This window comes from Prionailurus viverrinus, unplaced genomic scaffold (genome assembly GCF_022837055.1).
Source record: "Prionailurus viverrinus isolate Anna unplaced genomic scaffold, UM_Priviv_1.0 scaffold_40, whole genome shotgun sequence".
NCBI classification, from domain to species: domain Eukaryota; kingdom Metazoa; phylum Chordata; class Mammalia; order Carnivora; family Felidae; genus Prionailurus; species Prionailurus viverrinus.
This window is the reverse complement of record NW_025927608.1, coordinates 372,587-391,010: the sequence shown is the minus strand read 5'-3', so window position 1 is coordinate 391,010 and position 18,424 is coordinate 372,587. Positions and strand designations below refer to the sequence as shown.

Sequence of the window (18,424 nt, the reverse complement as noted above, 5' to 3'; positions counted from 1 at the left end):
CATCTGTGGTTGAATCCCGGTTTCTCCATTTACTAGCTTGTAACCTTGGCAATCTTTGCGAGGCTTGGTCCCCCCATCTGTAAAATGGGAACGAAAACAACAGTATCTATTTTATGACCATCGTTAGGGCTAAATGGGGCTTTAGCACAGGTTTTTAGCAATTGATATTTATTATTATTATTATTGTTATTATTACTATTACTATTATTATTGATGGAGCACCACATGTAGACCCAGATCCACTATCTGAAGGGGCATCTCCTCATCCAGACCCTGACTCAAATTCCAGGGCCTGGCTGATGGTGGCCAAAGTGTCCCCATCCTTCCCACCACCGCCACCACGGGGAACTTTTCAGAGGGAGAGTCAGAGGTGGGGCCCTGCTCGCCAAGGCCTTTCCAGCCGGGTGATTCCCTGAGAGCTCTGGGGGAGGGGTCACGGGGAGGCAACAGCCTCTGAGGGCCCATTGTTCTCCTCTGAGCCGAGAAAAATGCATTCTCTCCACCTCTCTACCCCTCACGCCAAACTCTGCACCCTCAGGGGCGGACCAAAGAGAAGCCAACACTGCCCGGCTCTCCTCGTCCGGCTCACAAAGAGCTCTCTGTGCCTCACAATGGTCCTGTGAGGCCCAGCCTTCTGGGCTTACTATCCCCAGTTCACAGATGAGGAAGTTGAGGCTCACAGGGAGGAAGTGGCACACGTGATGTCCCACATAGAGAAGTGGCTCAGTCGGGACTCTGCCTCCCAGTCCCAGGACTGCAGCACAGAGCTGTGGGCACAAACAGGGCACAGCCTAGGGGGATCTGTGGGAGGGGCAGTGGCCTGGCCCCTCCCTCCTGAGCGGCCAGGTGGTGATAGCTGGGTTTTGGGTTTTTTCTCCCTAGATGAGCTTCACATCCCAGGTAACTGGAGCAGAAGTCCTCAGCGTGTCTTGTTTTCTCCCCAGGTGGGATGTCTGCTGTCCCAATAGGGGCCAGAATCCAGCTGTGACGGCTCCTTGGCCTAATGACAAAGCGGGAGAGGGAAACAGGAACCACGGTGCCCTCCCTGTTAGGAGGATTGCAGGAGAGCATGACCTAAGGCCACAGGACTGTGCACATGACTGTGGTCTCCTGAAGTCAAGGCAGATGGAAAGGGAGAGACCTGAACCTAGGGTGACGAGTCATCCAGGTTTTCCTGGGTTCGGGAAGTGTTTCAAAACCTGGAATGGGGGCGCCTGAATGGCTCAGTCGGTTAGGCGTCCGACTTCGGCTCAGGTTATGATCTCACCATTCGTGGGTTCAAGCCCTGCATCAGGCTCTTTGCTGACAGCTCAGAGCCTGGAGCCTGCTTCGGATTCTGTGTCTCCCTCTCTCTCTGCCCCTCCCCCACTCACACTCTATCTCTCTCTCTCAAAAATGAATAAACGTTAAAAAAGAAAAATAAAAACAAAAAACAAACCTGGAATGTTCCAGGCAAACTGGGATGAGTTGGTCACCTGACTCTTTCACAGCTCCCAGTCTGGGAAGATGAGACTCACGCAGGTATAAGTAGAGGAGACTACAGACTGGGACCAGGAAGGAAACGAAGTGTTGGGGGATGGGGAGCCATGGCCACATTGTGGTTGGCACTCCATAAAGCAGCCTGGGGCAGCCCGGCTCCTCATTTGCATATGAGTCCTTCCTCTCCAAGTCAAATCTGTTGGAGTCAAGTCCCTCCCTTCCAACGAAAATACCCAGACGTGGGGGGTGGGGGAGCAGAGGGGGAGCTGGGGGCCGGGTGGGGAGGGGTCTACTTCTTTCTCCCAGGGCTTCTGCAGCTGGGACCGCTGGGCACTCACCAGGCCCTATTTTTGCCCCCTTTCCAGGCACTCTCTGAGGCCACATCTCAGGCACAGTCCAGGGGGCCATCCTTCCAAGTCCCCAGGGCACTCTCTTCCCAGTAGATAGGACAAATCTGAACTAAATGGGTTTCTTACTTCCTTCTAGAAAGGAAGGTAAAGGTGATCAGACACATACAGTCATGCACACCTACATTAAGCTGTGTGCACTCCAGCGATGTGGAACCTCCGTGGACCTCAGTTTCCTTATCCTGGAAACAGGGATCCTGTACCTATCTTGTAGAATTGTAGTAAGCATCAAATGAACAGTTGCTCCATAGATATTTGTTGTTGGAGGGGACTCGGTCCACTCAGGCTTGGGAGGAGAGGCCTCTCTTGGGTCCAGATGTCACCCAGGTTTCTGTTTCTTCAGGGCTTCTGCTCAACTCAAGTACATGCAGTTCTTGGTGTTGCCTCCAGAGAATGGCAAGGTGGGAGATGTTTGAGGAAAGGGGCGGAATGGAAAGGCTGGAATTTAAGAGGAGAAGAAAACATTGGATGAGGAGGAGGTCCCAGTCTCTGGGAACTGAGTTCTTAGTGGTGGCTCAGGGCAGGATTTGTCCATCGGCGATGTCCAGGCCTCTGGAGTTCTTCAGCACATGGAGGCAGGTGTGGGTAATGAAGCCTAGCCCCTGGAGCATAAGTCCTCAGCGTGTCTTGTTTTCCCCCAGGTGGGATGTCTGGAGAAGACAGGTCTCCACTGATGACCGGCAGAAGGAACTGGCACCCCCCCTGCGCAAACAGGTCTGGTCGCTGTTTCCTCTCAGGCCCTGACTGGGGCGGTCACTACCATCCAGTCCTTCCTCTCTGAGGCTTTCCTGGGGTAGCACTGGGAGGCTGTGGAGTTAGAGGGCAGCGAGCCTGAGCCGCAAGACCTCTTCCTGTTCAGGCTGTTGTCCGCTGCTGGACACTGGTGCGGGGCCCACGTGGGCGTGTGCTGTGGCCATGGGGAGATCATCCGCCTCGAAGGTGAGCATCTCCAGCTGAAACATTGGCCCTAGTCTGCCAGAGAGGCCGCCCATCCAAGCCCTGTTCTACCAGTGGGCAGGGCACACGAGAATGAAAACTGCAGGCTCCTAGCTGGAGGGGTGAGTCTCTGAAGATGGGCGCTTGGGCACCCAGGGAATGGGGCTCAGGGCCCCGGGGTCCTGGGAGATTTGGGTGCAGGATCACGGCACTGGGGTCACAGGACCTAACTGGCTCTGACTTGCACCCATCGGGTGATCCCTGCAGGCAGGAATGTAATCAGCCACAGGCTTCACACGTCTCTGTGTTCCTGCAAAGCCGTTGTATCTAAACGGGCAGTGCCTGCTGCTACACCCCCGCTCTCTGCTGTGGCGTGTGCTGCGTAGACGTGGTGGCCTTGACCGTGGGCGAGGCAATGGACTCAGACCCACCCCCCCATCACCCCATGCGCAGCAACTGCTGGACTTTACACTGGGTCTGCTTCGACTCCGGGGCCCATCCGGATCCCCTACAGATAGATGGCAGTCCTATTAGCTGGGTGAGTCTGGCCCGGCTACCCACGCATGATCCCAGCCCGCCTCCAGAGCTAACCAGTGTGCTCCTGCAGAACTGGTACTGTCTCTCCCCACCCAGGCCATGCTCGTCAAACTCAAGATCCACTTTACTCTGGAAGACCCAAAGCACCCAGAAGTAAACTAGCCTGCCAACTTGGTGAGGTTCTACTTCTCTGAAAGTCTCTTGGGACCATCCAGGAAGGCCCCAGCTCACAGATCCTAGGCACATCTATTTCCTTCAGCCTACCAACTTCCAAACCTAGGCACTGCCCTGGTCCTTGTTAACCCCCATGCCCATTCGCCCAGTGGAACCTACCTATAGAGCCCTCTTTCTGTGCCCACAAATTCTGATTCTGGAGATGCTGAGATCCAACACTCAGCCCTATAAACTCTTCCACTTTCCAGGTCAAGCCCTCTTCACCTTCTCCTCCAAGCCCAGTCAAGAGACCCAGCCATCCAACCTGATGTGCCAAACTCAGGCCCAACTAGATCCCATCGCTTTCTCCAGCCTGGCCACTACTTTCTCTCTAGATCCAGGCAGCCTTTCCTCAGGGAAAGTCGGGGGGGGGGGGGGGGGGGGGTTGTGCTTCACGCCTTCGGATCTGAGTTGGAAGCCTCACATGATCCAGGAGTCCTGGCTGTCACACCAGACCCTAACCCAGCCCTATCCCTTCCTTCCTAGGTGTCACTGGACCTGAACTTGACTGTGGATAGGTGTGACCTCAGGCCATCCTGAGTGGACACGGCTGCTTCAGAAGTGGTCATTAAACTATATTGCAAAGCTGGATTCGGGGTTCACTGCCCCTTCTATTCGGTGTCTATTTCTCTACCCGAAGCCTGCTGTACCCTCCTCTCTTGGGCCAGACTTAAATTGTCACCTCCAGCTAGCCTTCTGGCTTCCTGATGAGAAAGCAAGACACCATCAGAGGGGCCCAGATTTTGTAGGCAAGATGGAGCTGGGAGAGGGAGCGTCTTTGGTCTCCGAAGCGGGTCTCCCAGTGCAGTGCCTCCTTCCTGCTCTAGGACCCCCAGCCCTGTGGCACAGCCTTCTCTTCAGTCCCCTGCTTTCCTTCCACTGCGTGGGTGAGCATCGGTGACCGTGTCGGGAATGAGCGGAGTCCCTGGAGGCCCTTCCACCGAGACCCTGTGGTCGGGGGTGGGGGTGGTGAGGGAAGGCGTTGTGCGTCTCCCGGAAGGCTGTCCCATCCTCAGTCCAGCGGCCTCCACCCACCCCCGGAACAGTCCCTCTAAGGGACAGGAACCTCCCTTACCGGGAGGGGGAAGGAAGGCGGGGATTTCCGAGGGATTCGGGCGGGGCCAGACCCTGCGGCACCGCCCCGCCCCCTCCGCGGACACGCCCTCCGCTCGGCAGGCGCCGGTGCCTTTAAGAGCCTCCCCGCGCGGCCCTGATTGATAAATCCGCGCGCTGCCTCCGCCCGCGCAGATTGCGGCCTCCGCGGAGCCGGGCCTGCGCTCGCCTCCTCGGTCCCAGCAGCACCCCGGCCGCGCGGCCTCCGCCCCCGCGAAGCGCTCTCTCCGGCAGCCCCATGTCGGCCGCCCCCGCCTACGGCGAAGACAAGGGCGGCTCCGCCGGCCCCGGGGAGCCCGAGTACGGCCACGACCCCGCGAGCGGCGGCATCTTCTCCTCCGACTACAAGCGGTGAGAGAGCGCGCGGCGCGCCGGCACCATGGACAGCGGCCCGGCCGCGCGGCCCGGAAGCCCGCCCTGCCCCCTCCCGCCGCCGCCGCCGGGCCCCCGCCCCGCCCCCTCCCGCCGCGGCCCGACCCTCGCGGCCCTGTCCTCCCGCGCCGCGCGCCGCCCGAGGGCCCACCCGGGACCCGGGGAGGGGCTGGAGGCTGGCGGGGGATGGGCGCACCCTCCCGCCCCAGGCGTGCCCGCTGGGTGTGGGTTTGCATCACCGGTTCCCCGCCTTTTTCCCCTCGCCCGCGGGGCGAGCGGGCTCCTGAGGACCGCGCGGGAGGGGGCAGAGGCCGTGAGGTCCAGCTCGGGGCCTCTCCGGGAAGGCCGGCCCGGGGTGTGCACCTAGAACCTCCACGGCCCGGCCCCTCGTGCCAGTCCACGTCCCTCATTCTGGCCCCACGCTAGCACCCCCAGGCCGCATCCCTGCTTCCCACTTTGCCCCTGTACTTCAACCCCACCTGGGCTTCCCACTCTTCCCCTCCACCTTTGGCTCATTCGTTGGTTCATTCGTTTATTTGTAAATCCTGAAACAAGCATTTTTCAGGGACTGCTGTGTCCATTCTCATCCCAGTCACTGTGAATACAGGCGTGAACCTGAACCGGTCCCCACCCTCTAGTTGCTCTGGAGGGTTGCCCCAGAGGGAGAATCTGTGTTGGGGGGTGGACAGCCGGAGGGGTGCGAAGAGCTGGTCTCTGGCCCTGGGGAACAGGGAGAGGGGGGAGTGAGGAATGTTCCAGGCAGAGGAAAAGCTTTTAGGTTTTGTAGGTGCTAGTACGGATGGCCAGAATCAAATCGCTGCACCAGGCCTCCGAGTGACCAGAAATGAGGGTGGGAAGGTGCCAAAGTGGCGAGGAGTTCTAAGCAGGGGATATCAGATTTGCATTTTAGAAGGATTCTAGGCTGGATTGTGGAGAGGAGACTGGAGGTGTGCTGGTTTAAGCAGGAGACAAGGCCTGGGGAGGGGGGGTTGAGTGTTGGGGGAGGGAGACATGATGGTGGGCTAGACTATGGTGGGGGCAGAGGATCTGAGGGCTCTTGAGGGGATAGAAGTCACAGACTGATGATTAACTGGGGGGAGAAGATAAGAATAATACTCAGGTTACTATTTCTTGTAACTGGATAGATGGTGGTTGCTGTACAATGTGATTGGAAATAAAGATGTTACAAGCAAATTCGGGAAAATAATGGTGAGGCCAACTTTTGACAGGCTGGGATTATAAACCCTGAGGGATATTCAAGCCTAGGAGGTAGCTGGATTTTAGGATTTGGATTCCAGGAGAGATTATTAACATATGTATGTTAATCAAAGCCACAGAAGGAAGTTAAGATAACCCAGGGAGAGCATATAAAATGAGTTCAGGGGCGCCTGGGTGGCTCAGTGGGCTAAGCGTCAGACTTCAGCTCAGGTCATGATCTAGCTGTTGGTGGGTTCAAACCCCATGTCGGCTCTGTGCTGACAGCTCAGAGCCTGGAGCCTGCTTTGGATTCTGTGTCTCCCTCTCTCTCTCTGCCCCTCTTCTGTGCACTCTCTCTCTCTTTCTCTCAAAAGTAAAGATTAAAAATTAATTAATTAATTAATTAATTAATTTAAAAAATGAGTTCAGATGGCACACGGGTATGAACCCTAAAGACACCTCAGGGATGACCAGAATGCAGGGGGACGTGTTTCAAGGTTACTGAGAAAAAGTAAACCAAAGGCTGGAGGGAAACAAAATGTTTCAAGAAGGAGGAAGCAATCAGCAATGTCCACTCAAACAAGGGAAGACGACCACTGATTTGACAAAGAGAAGGTCAACCCCTCCTTGCTCCAGGTCCCACCTCCTGTCCTGGGGGACAAGTCTGACAAAATCAGAAGAGGAGGAGCTAGATTATTTTTCCCCAACATTCTATCATGAACAGCTTAAAACATACAGAAAAGTTGAGTGTGTAATGTGAGGAATACGTACGCCCTCCACCTAGATCCAACTGATGTTGACGCTCTGCTGTATTTGCTTTTTCTAACATCGAGCCATACAGATTTTTGGCTGAACCATGTAACTTGGAGACATCATGGCGGCCCCTCAGCCTTAAATTCTTTTTATTTTTAAAAAATTTTTTTTCTTTCTAGTGCTTATTATTTTTTTGAGAGAGAGAGCACAAGAGAGACAGAGCGTGAGTCGGGGAGGGGCAGAGAGAGAGAGAGGGACACAGAATCCGTAGCAGGCTCCAGGCTCCGAGCTGTCAGCACAGAGCCTGACGCGGGGCTCGAACTTACCGACCACGAGATCACAACCTGAGCTGAAGCTGGTCGCTCAGCCGCCTGAGCCACCGAGGCGCCACCTCTTTTCTTTTTTTTAAGTTTATTTATTTACTTTGAGAAAGAGAGTGAATGGGGGAGGGGCAGAGAGAGGGGGAGAGAGAGAATCCCAAGCGGGCTCTGTGCTGTCAGCCCAATGCGGGCTCGATCCCACGAATGAGGATGAGATTGTGACCTGAGCCAAAATCAGGAGTCAGACGCCTCCCAGGCGCCCCAGCCCTGAGTTCTAATCAGCATCGAAAGCCAGATTCGAGTGAGTAGAGAAGCAAATAGGAGGTGAATAAATAAAACCCAGAAGATGGGAAATTTGCTTTCAAGAAGTGTGTACAGGGGAGAGAGAGGAAGGTTTGTGTATTTTATTTGTGTTGTTATCTGTCTTCACTGTGAGGGTGGGAGGGGCTGGAACAAGTCTAACTGCTGGTGGGAAGGAGCCAGCAGCCCGGAGAGGGAGAGGGCGAGGCTGAAGGGAGCTACGCGCGGCCTGGGCCGCTGGGTGATGGGAGCACCGTCTGGCTTGGAGGAGGATCACTCTGCCTGGGCGGAGGGGGGCAGGAGGAGAGGAGACACAGATGCCTGGAGCTGCAGGGGATGTTATCTAAGGCCTCTCATTTTCTGTGAGAACCAAGTGGTAAGGTACGAGCCAGGCCGTGGGTGGGGATTTGAGGCGCGTGGAGGGGATCTGAAGCCACCTGCTCCTGGCAGGGGAGGGGCGGTACGGACGGAAGGCCAAGGGTGTGAGTGAGAGGGCAGCTGCAGGGATGGACCTGGGGGGCCTGGGCCAGGGAGGGGGGAAGCAGAGGGAAGACCAAGCTGATAGGAAGGCGGGAGTCCGGGACCTGGCTCTGGCTTCAGTCCGAGTGGGGAGCAGGCGTGCAGGATTTCTGAGGAAGAGCGGTTCTGGGGAGGCAGAGGTCCAGATGCGGCCAGAGAGTGGAGGTGAGGAGTGGGTCCCTCACCCCTGTCTGGATCAGCTCCCCTGACCACGGCCCCCCCGCCCCCTGGTGGGAGATTGGGGTGGCTTAGTCTCCAGTCGCTGCCTTCCTCCCCCTCTCAAGTCCTCGTCTCTGAGCAGTGAATGGGAAACCGGAGCCTCCCTGCCTGTCAGTGTCCGGTTACTGAGTCTGGGAGGCGGGCCGTCTGGTAATAGGGACAGGCGTCCCCAGCTCCCTGGTCAGCTGGGTCTCATCTCGGAGCAGGACCTGGTGCCCGATGCAGCGATTCCTGCAGCTCCCGGGGGCCGTGGTGAGGCCGGGGGGCCGGGGGGCCTGTGGAGCTGACCGGGAGGCTGCCAGCCCTGTGCTGGGCCCCGAAGGCGGCCCCCCACCCTGGTACCAGGCCTTGCAGCCTGAGGAGCTTCGGTGGCTGCAGGCCCCGGAGGAAGACACGGCCCCAGAAGCGCCTCTGGAAGGGTCTTGCCCGGAGCCTGGCCGGAGTGAGAGCCAGAGCCAGAGCCAGAGCCAGAGCCAGCCGCTAAGGTACAGAGGAACTCCCAGCGACCCTCACCCCGACGCCTGGAAGGCCAGAGGCCAGGCTGAGTCCTTCGGGTCCCACCTGCTCCGGAGGAGGACCGGGCCGGCGTTGGGGTCCAGGCTGGAGGGGGTGGCAGGGGCACCGGTTGGGGGCTGAGGGTACGAGGGGGGCGGACTTCACTTAAGGGAGCTGCGGGCTCTCTGGGGAGGAGGATAATGAAATGTTTGAGGGTCCAGGGCCACCTTGACTTTGCCCGAGGTCCCGGCTCCAGCGGGCTCTGAGTGGGGTTTGGAGACTGGCTAAGGCACAGGGCTTGGCCAGCCCTCCCCGTCAAGTGGGCTGGGACCCCACTCGTGTGGTGAGGAGAGGGACGTGGTGTCGGGGGAGGTGGGCCTGTCTGGCCTCCGTGCCATGTTCTCCCCCTGACTGGCTCTGGCCACCCTCCCCGCACCCCCAGAGTCCCTCAGGCCAGGCTGGGGGGTCAGGTGGGAGCGATTGCGGTGTAAGGGGATCTGACCGCGGGAGGCTAAGGTTTCGGGGCTTTAGAGCATTGCCCTGTATCTCCCGCTTCCTCTTCCTCTTGGGCACACAAGCTGGTGGAGACACGGGACCCGGGGCGGTCACATCCCAGGAGGGAGCTGCTCCGTTAACGGGCATTTGACAATCCAGCCTGGGCTGTGCGTGCTGCGTACCCACAGTCCCTCCACCCCTGGTCCCCCTCTGCCCAGGGCCCTGGGGTGTATGCGCCAGGCTGGGAGGGTGGGGGTAGCGTGGGCGCCCCCGTGCAGGCCCCGGGGTGTGTGCGTTTGACACAGGCCTGTGGCATTTCTGGGAGCGGTGAGGACACCCAGGTGTGAGCAAGTCTGCTTTAGAGAACACCCGGAGTCAAAAAGGACCGGGCAGACTCCCGCTGCTCCCCGTGAGGTCACCCCAGGCTGACCCCAGGCTGATCCCTTAGAAGGTCGGAGGATCCACGAGGCTGCATATGCATTGGATCCTAGCAGCCTACACTCGCCCTCCAGAATCGCAAATAGGAGTCCCCTGGACACTGGGGAATGAGACCGAGTGACAGCTCTGTCCAGACTGTGTATGTGTATGTGGTGTGTGTTGGGGGGGAGGGTGCTCGTGCAGGGTGTACATGTCTAGATGAAGACGTGGGGTCTGTGGAGAGGACTTGTTGGCGATGTGTGTGTGTTTGTGGGTGTCTGTAGGGATGTGTAGTTGAGGTGTGTGTTGATGGCTGTGTGGGTTTATGTGGACAGTGTCTGAATGGTGTATGTGTCTGTGTGTGTTTCTCTGGAGGTTGTGGGCGTGTGTCTGCAGGGGCTTTTTTGTGGGTGTGTGTGGGTTTATGTACAAATCCTATGTGCCTGGGAGATGCAGGTGTGTCTGGGGGTGTGCGGGGGTGTCTGTGGGGGTGCAGGTGTCCCTGTGGGGGTGTGGGGGTGTCTGCGGGGGAGATACGGGAGTGTGTGGATGGTGCTGGCGTTTGGTGGGGATGTTGGGGTGTGTCGGTGTCCCTGGGTGTGAGTTGACTGTGAGGTGTGTGCGTAGGGGCACCTGGCAGTGGTGTGTGTCGTAGCCCGGGGGTGGTGGTGCCCGGCTTTCATTCTTCCTGCAGCCCCAGTGCCGCCCAGGCCCGGCTGACCGGTCTGTACCTCTTTCCATAGACAGTTCCCCTCGCCCACCCTGCCCTGTCCTGAGCTCCGCCCCTTAGGAACTGGCCACCGGGTGGGTGTTGGGCAGAGTGATGGGCCCGGTTCGGCCATGGGAAAGTATCCTCTGATTTTGCGGGCATCTTCCAAGTGATCAGCATGACCGGGCTGGACATCTTCTGCCCTCATCTAACAGCTAGCACGTCCGCTGTGTTCCAGAAGGCATCATCTTTCTGCTTTGCTTTCCATCAGAAAATCTGTTCGGGCAGGACGCTTTCTAAAACCCTTGGAACCTCCGTTTCTTAGCAGCCCTTCTGTCCCTTCTGAGTGTGTGTTAGGCACTCAGGCATCTGCAAAATACAGCCCTAGGAATAGGCGTGTGCCGTTCCGCGTTCTCCTCCTCTTAGCCTCTGCCGCTTACTCGTCTCTCCACGTCAGCCACAGTCACGTTTGCCTCTGTGACTCTCGTCACGCTCTTCCCTGCTGACCCTGCTCCTTCCGATTTCTGGCCGTCTGTTGTTTCTAAATGTTTCGCTGCCTTTTTCTTTTTCTTTTTTTTAAATTTTTTAACGTTTATTCATTTTTGAGAGACAGAGAGAGACAGAGTGTGAGTGGGGGAGGGGAGGAGAGAGAGGGAGACACAGAATCCGAAGCGGGCTGCAGGCTGCAAGCTGTCAGCACAGAGCCCGACGTGGGGCTCGAACCCACAAACTGTGAGATCATGACCTGAGCCAAATTTGGGCACTTAACCAACAGAGCCATCCGGGCGCCCCTAAACGTTTTCACTGCTTTTCAATTTCTACTGTCAGTGATACCTTTCTAGACTGGGTTCTCCTGCCTGGGCCAAAAGTTGTGGGTTATCCGAGTATCATCTGGGAAATGGGAGAACCGTGCAGGACTGCACACACAGCTGCTCACCACATTTTGGAACTGTCTTGGCAACACATGAGTGTATCCCTTGTCCCACAGCTCTCTGGGCTGCGGAGAGACACATTTTTCCATGGGCTCATTCACAGTTCTCTGTTCACTTCTTTGACCACCAGCCCCTGCACCTCTGAGTATGGTTGGGCAGGTTGTTCATTGGACAAGGGCACCTGGCCGAGGAATAGCAGACTATACTCCGCTCATTGAATGGGGAGCAACAGCTCAGGGCTGTGTCCACCTGGAGAGACAAGCAGATGGTGGATGTGCTTGCAGCAGCCCTGACAGCGAATGCTAGAAACAGATCTTAAATCGATAGCAGTACTTAATTTTGAATATTGAACTTGTATTTGCCACATCCCAAATAATGTCCTTTCTGTTGCTATTATAGGCTGGGTTGTGTCCCCTTCAAATTCCTATGTTGAAGTCCTAACCCCCACTGCTTCAGAATGTGACTATTTTGAGTAGGGGTCTTTAAAGCGGTGGTTATGTTAAAATGAAGTCATTAGGGTGGGCCCCAATCCTAATCCAATCTGGTGTCCTTGTAAGAAGAGGAAATTCGGACACGGGGACACCCAGAGGGGAGACCATGTGAAGATACAGGAAGCTAGGGGTGCCCGGGTGGCTCAGTCGGTTGAGCGTCTGACTTCAGCTCCCGTCACGATCTCATGGTCTGTGAGTTCGAGCCCCCGGTCGGGCTCTGTGCTGACAGCTCAGGGCCTGCAACCTGCTTTAGGTTCTGTGTCCCCCCCCCCCCTGCCCCTCCCCTGCTGGTGCTCTGTCTCTGTCTCTCTCTCAAAAATGAATAAGCATTTAAAAAAATTTTTAAGATACAGGAAGACAGTCATCTGTGAGGCCAGGAGAGAGGCCTCGGAAGAAACCATGCCTCCTGACACCGCCTCAGACTTCTAGTCTCCAAAATTGTGTGAAAATAATATAGGTCGTTTAAGCCTTCCAGTCTGTGGTACTTTGTTACGGCAGCCCTAGGGAACAAATACAGTCGCCTTATTTGCTTTCATTTTTATTTTATTTTTTTTTTTTTAGTTTTATATACCAAAGTTAAAATAAAATTGAACCCAGCCATCTGGTTACTGATAACTTTATGACCTTGAATGTAAAAATTTCCCCTTTATAACTTATATATTTAAAAATAATGTCACTAAACAGGGTGCTTGGGGGCTCAGTCGGTTAAGCGTCCGACTTCAGCTCAGGTCATGATCTCACAGTTTGTGGGTTCGAGCCCCGCGTCGGGCTGTGTGCTGACAGCTCGGAGTCTGGAGCCTGCTTCGGATTCTGAGTCTCCCTCTCTCTCTGCCCCTCCCCCGCTCGTGCTCTCTCTCTCTCTCTCTCTCTCTCTCTCTCTCTCTTTCTCTCTCTCTCTCTCTCTCTCAAAAATAAACATTAAAAAAAATAACAGGTGCAGGGTTTATTTAGGTGTGAGATGCATGTACAAGTTAAAATCTTTGCTGCATAGCAGTTGTCCCAGCGGTGTTTATTTACAGGAAAAAATGGTTCTCCCTTCCATTGGTGAGTTCTTGTTCCTAATGTATCCATTTAGATCCATTTATGAACTTGTCCCATATGACCTTTGACTTTCTATCTTTTAACCTGGTACCACGGGGCTTTTGGTCACTGTCATGTTGTTTTGTATTTTGAATTTCAGGAGGGTGTGTTGTCTGTCACTGTGGCCTTGTTCTCTTCTTTCCCCAAACTATTCTTTGGGGGTTTTGCTGCCATTTGAGGAGGTTTGACCAAGTGCCTTCACTGAAATTTCAATGGACATTGCATGAAATTTGTGTATTGGCCTGAGGATTACCTGTATTCCCTTCAGCCACGTGCAAGGGGACATTTGTTCAGATCTTCATTTATTTCTCCCATTAGGGTTTTTTCACTTCCTATAATCACTGTTGAATGTTAAGTGACGGCTCTGGCTTTTGTTGGGAGACCATCTCAACAGATTTTGGAGTGACCGGGACCTGTTCAGTCCAGTCTTGGAGTCGGGGCCTGGGAACACACTCGTGGGGCAAGGGCAAGGGCATCCTGCTGTTGTTCTGACACCGCCTCCTTTGCACTGGCTCCAGATCCTTCCCATCTACCCAACTGGCCCTTCTCTGGGCGGAGTCCACACCTTTCCCACCCCGAACCCTTCCTCTTGCCTTCTGGCTCTGGGTCACTGGCTGTATGGGTGTCCTAGGGCCTGCTGTAACAAAGTACTGCCAAGTGCATGGTTTAGAACAACAAAACTTTACGGTCTCACAGATCTGGAGGCCAGAAGTCCAAAATTAAGGTGCCTGCAGGGCCGTGCTCCCTCTGAAACCTGTAGGAGGATCCTTCCTTGCCCCTTCCTAGCTTCTGGTAGTTTCCTGGCAATCTTTCATGGATCACTCCAATGCTCTGTCTTCACATGGCATTCTCCCTGCGTCTCTGTCTCTTCACGTGGCTGTCTTCTTACCAGAACACCCGACAGACGGGATTAGGGGCCCTCCCTACCCCAGTGTGACGTCATCCTAACGAATTACAACTGCAGCGACCCTATTTCCAAATAGGGTCACATTCTGGAGTCCTAGCGGTTAGGACTTCAATATATCTTTTTTGAGGAGGACCCAGTTCAACCCATACCACAGGCTGGCCCGCGTTTCTCCTGACCCCAAGTCCCCTGCCCGTGTCCCTTCTTTCTGCCTGTATCCTCCCGGTGGATACCCCCAGCCCCACCCTCGTACCCTCCGCTGACCCCCTGTGCCTTCCCCACCCCCAGGCATGATGACCTGAAGGAGATGCTGGACACCAACAAAGATTCCCTCAAGCTGGAGGCCATGAAGACGATCGTGGCTGTGAGTGGGGGAAGGGGCCTTCCTGGTCTGCGGGAGGGGTCGAAGAGCAGCGCTTCTTGGCTCCCGAGGGACCTTCTCCTAATAAGTGTGGGCCTCCTCCCTTCTCCCCCTACTGCGGCCCCCCCCCGCAGATGATCGCCAGGGGAAAGAACGCCTCCGACCTGTTTCCGGCCGTGGTGAAGAACGTGGCCTGTAAGAACATAGAGGTAGGCAGCGCGGGGTGAGGGGGCTCGTGTGCCCACCCCCACCGGGAGTAAGCGCCAGCCGGTTGGGGTGAGGAAAGGCACCATCCGGCCCCCGGGGGCCCGACTTGCTCGGGATGCCCTCGGCTCAGGAGAAGACCCTGTTTCTGCGTCCCCCAAGCAGACGTAGATCCGAGTGAAGGACCCCGGGGCGCACTCGGGACCACAGCTGGCCAGGCGGTGACGTCTCATTGGGTGGGGGCGGCAGTCCTGCTGAGAAGCCCTTCCGCTCCCAGGTGAAGAAGCTGGTCTACGTGTACCTGGTGCGCTACGCCGAAGAACAACAAGATCTGGCCCTGCTGTCTATCTCCACCTTCCAGCGCGGCCTGAAGGTCAGTTCGCCCCCCCGGGCCGGGTCTCGCGGGCGCCACGTTGGAGGGGCAGCCCAGGGAGAGGCCTGTGCGTGGGGGACGGTCTTGGAGGCCCTTTCCTGTCCGCCTAGACTTGGGAGGGTCAGAGTCAGACAAGAGGACCAGTGCTGCTGTGGTGTTAAGTGTTGGGGTGGGGGTGGGGGGGTCCAAGCCAATGGCCGGGAAGGAACTCTTGAGACGTCTTTGGTGCAAAAAGGTGATTTTATGAACACACGGGGATAGGACTCGTGGGCAGAAAGAGCTGCACTGGGGCTGTGAGGAGACGCTGGTTACATACTAGGAAGTTGGAGGGGGGGTTGTTAAGGAAAGAGGGAGGTTTCCAAGTGGACTTTCCTATGCTAAAGAGGACTCTTCAGATACTGGAGGCCTTGCTATTGTTGAGCTGAAGTTATTTTTCCCTCTAGCAAAGCATTCACATTAAGACAGAAGGGAGTTCCTGCAGGAATGTTCTACTCTGCCTGCCTCGAGTATTTGTCAGTGGGCTGCAGGTTGTAAAGAAATTTAATTTTATTGGGGCTCCTGGGTGGCTCAGTCCGGCAAGCATCTGACATCGGTTCAGGGCATGACCTCACGGTTCCAGGAGTTCGAGCCCCACATCGGGTGAACACAAGCCCCACTTTGGGTAGAAACAGAGACCTGCTTCTCTCTCTTTCTCTCTCAAAAAAGATTTAATTTCATTTTAATCTACATTTTCTTCTTGTCTTTGTTTCCCCCATCACCATGGAGGGGAGGGTGATGTTAGGGCTCCAGGAAATTGAGTCTATAGGATTTTGGAGACTGCCCTTTTTTCTTATAAATCATTAAGACAGTTGCAGACCGATGGAGACCCACGTCCCACGGGACCGTGATCGCCATCAGTTAGCTATTTGTTTTTCCCTTTCCTGTGTCCTCGGGCAGCCAGGAATGTCTGAGGAGTGTCACACGTGTCCCACCTGGTGGGGCGGGGGGATGGCTAGCTCTAGCTCGTGCTTTGCTCTCGGCTTGCCTTTGGCTCCCTCATTAGTGGGACCCCCAGAGGGTGGAGGCCAGCTCAGAAGGGGCTTGAGAGATGAGGTGGCTGCCCAGAGACCGTGTCTCTCCTCCTCTGAGGAGCCTGTGATAATGGCCGCCTCAAACATAAACCACTTGCGTCCCTGAGAGCAGAGAGCCCTGGGTCTTGCCCCCGTTGGTGTGAAGGAATCGTGGTCCACAACCGGGCAGAAGTCGACGTCCTTCAGACAGGGTTCTGGGCAGGGGACAACTGACCTGGGTTCCTCACCTCCGTGTGTCACAGCCTTGGCACTAGGAGGTTCACCAAGTCTGGGTTTCTGTGGAGAACGATGACTTTGGAACTTGGGGAGGACAGAAGGGTTTACTGAAAACAAATGAGCTCTGTGGAGAGGAAGACACCAAGATTCACCCTGCGGGAGAGGTTGGGTTCGAAGGTCAGCGCAGACGCCATAACACCCGGCTGCCCGTTTTCACTGAGTTCAGTACAGCGGATTATTCCTCTAGAGTTGAAACAGGTGATGAGTCTTCCATTTGGCACCGGAAGTAGCTGACTTCTGTTAGATGCCCCAGTGTCTGCAAAACACCCACTTTGAAAGACTGTTGTCAGTCTGTTGTACTGAAAGGCTTTTTGGAGCATGTCGAAATTGAAATCACTTAAGGGAAGGGGCAGGAAGATTTAAGTCCTTTAAATCTTTTTTTTTTTTTTTTAAGTTTATAGATTTCTTTTGAGAGAGACAGAGACAGCGTGAGTGGGGGAGGGGCAGAGAAAGAGGGAGAGACAGAATCCGAAGCAGGCTCTGCCCTGTCAGCACAGAGCCTGATGTGGGGCTCGAACTCACCAAATTGTGAGATCATGACCTGAGCCGAAACCGAGATTGGACGCTTAACCGACTGAGCCACCCAGGCGCCCCTCAAGTCCTTTAGAATAGAGTGGGGGCTGAATCCCTTCTCACTATTTCAGCTGAATATCCTCACCTTTTGTTTTGCATATTAAACGTATGCTTGATGGTCTCTGCTGTGTGCCCTTCTGGTCTGTATATGTCAAGGATACAGAAGCCAGTATCACTGCCAGATGTCAGATGTCAACCACTAACTCCCCTCCCTAGACTTTCCACATATTTGGTTCACATTCCTGTGAGAGTGTCTCTGAAAGGTCCAGCTCAGCTTTTCATGTCCAGCTGGTTCTGTGGGTTGCTGAGCAGGGGGGAGGATTGACTGCCCCCCTGGGTCACTGTGATTGCTATATGGCGAGCAGGAGAGGCCGACAAGGTCTGCTTCTCTGAGGTGGGGTAGGAAGCGCAGGCACTTGAATATATCCATCATTCATTCGGCAATACCGGGGTCTCTTTAGACCACACGTGGTGCTATGTGAACTTTTAAAGTCAAAACCACGGGATCAATCCATTGATCTGTCTAGATTGGCAACTAATCTTTTGGTTTGAATCAGGGTTAAATCATTTTGGAAGAACCATTCTGGAATTAAAAAAAAATTTTTTTTAATGTTTATTTATTTTTGAGACAGAGAGTATGAGCAAGGGAATGGTAGAGAGAGAGGGAGACACAGAATCTGAAACAGGCTGCAGGCTCTGAGCTGTCAGCACAGAGCCTGATGTGGGGCTCGAACCCACAAACTGTGAGATCATGACCTGAGCTGAAGTCGGATGCTCAACCGAGCCACTCAGGCGCCCCCCTTTCTGGAATTTTTGGCACAGGTTTTACATTTAGCTGTAGTTTCTACAGTCTGCCCCTGAATTTCCCCTTTGAGAAAACCAGAGGGGCACCTGGGTGGCTCAGCCCATTAAGCGTCCGACTTCGGCTCAGGTCATGATCTCATGGTCCGTGGGTTCAAGCCCCACGTCGGGCTCTGTGGTGACAGCTTGGAGCCTGGAGCCTGCTTCGGATTTTGTGTCGCCCTCTCTGTTCCTCCCCTGCTCGTGCTCTGTTCCTCCTCTGCTTGTGCCCACTGAGCCCATTCAATAAAATGATTTTTCTAGAACAGTGGTCAGCAAACTTTTTCTGTATCCTGCCAGAGAGTAATGTAGACTTTTTAGGGCCATACAGCCTCAATCTTGCAACACTCAACTTTGCCCTTGAAGTGTGTAAGAAGCCATAAATGAGTGGGCATGGCCAGCTTCCAATGAGTCTTTATTTATAAAAAAGGCAGAAGACAGATTTGGCCTGAGGGCTGTAGTATGCCAACCTTTGCTCTAGAACATGACCCTCTGACAGATCATCTCCAGTGATAGAGACGTCACCCCTTCATAAGGCAACTCGCCCCATTTTTAGACACTACAACTTTTTTTTAAGCATTATATCGTCTCAAAACCTCCAGAGCTATAATTTTTTTTAATTTATTTCAGACTCACAAAAGGTACAAAGAATAATAAAGTGAATATCTGTATACCCAGCATAAGAAATGAAACATTTATCAACAGCCAAAGCCCCCTATGTATCTTCTGTTTCTAATTCATGTGTATGTATTTATTCTTTTACGGCTTATTTACACATTTGTAAATAATATACAATATTGTTTTGTAAATGGTATCATATGATAGATGTGTTCCTCTAA

At 54.7% G+C, this 18,424-nt stretch overlaps 1 protein-coding gene across 17 annotated transcripts in view; it reads left to right on the top strand.

The window, feature by feature from the left end:
• Positions 1–18,424, top strand: part of AP3B2 (adaptor related protein complex 3 subunit beta 2) — a 66,703-nt gene that overhangs the window by 28,041 nt on the left and 20,238 nt on the right. For 8 of the 17 annotated variants that reach the window (XM_047846784.1, XM_047846779.1, XM_047846781.1 and 5 more), the window contains 8 exons: positions 2,528–2,600; positions 2,746–2,944; positions 3,090–3,533; positions 4,059–4,459; positions 4,821–5,036; positions 14,177–14,252; positions 14,384–14,458; positions 14,731–14,826. In XM_047846784.1, coding sequence (XP_047702740.1) covers positions 4,924–5,036; positions 14,177–14,252; positions 14,384–14,458; positions 14,731–14,826 — 360 coding nt within the window. In that variant the 5' untranslated portion in view covers positions 2,528–2,600; positions 2,746–2,944; positions 3,090–3,533; positions 4,059–4,459; positions 4,821–4,923. The remainder of the gene's footprint in view (positions 1–2,527; positions 2,601–2,745; positions 2,945–3,089; positions 3,534–4,058; positions 4,460–4,820; positions 5,037–14,176; positions 14,253–14,383; positions 14,459–14,730; positions 14,827–18,424) is intronic. The other 9 variants (XM_047846776.1, XM_047846789.1, XM_047846791.1 and 6 more) reach the window with 7 other exon arrangements.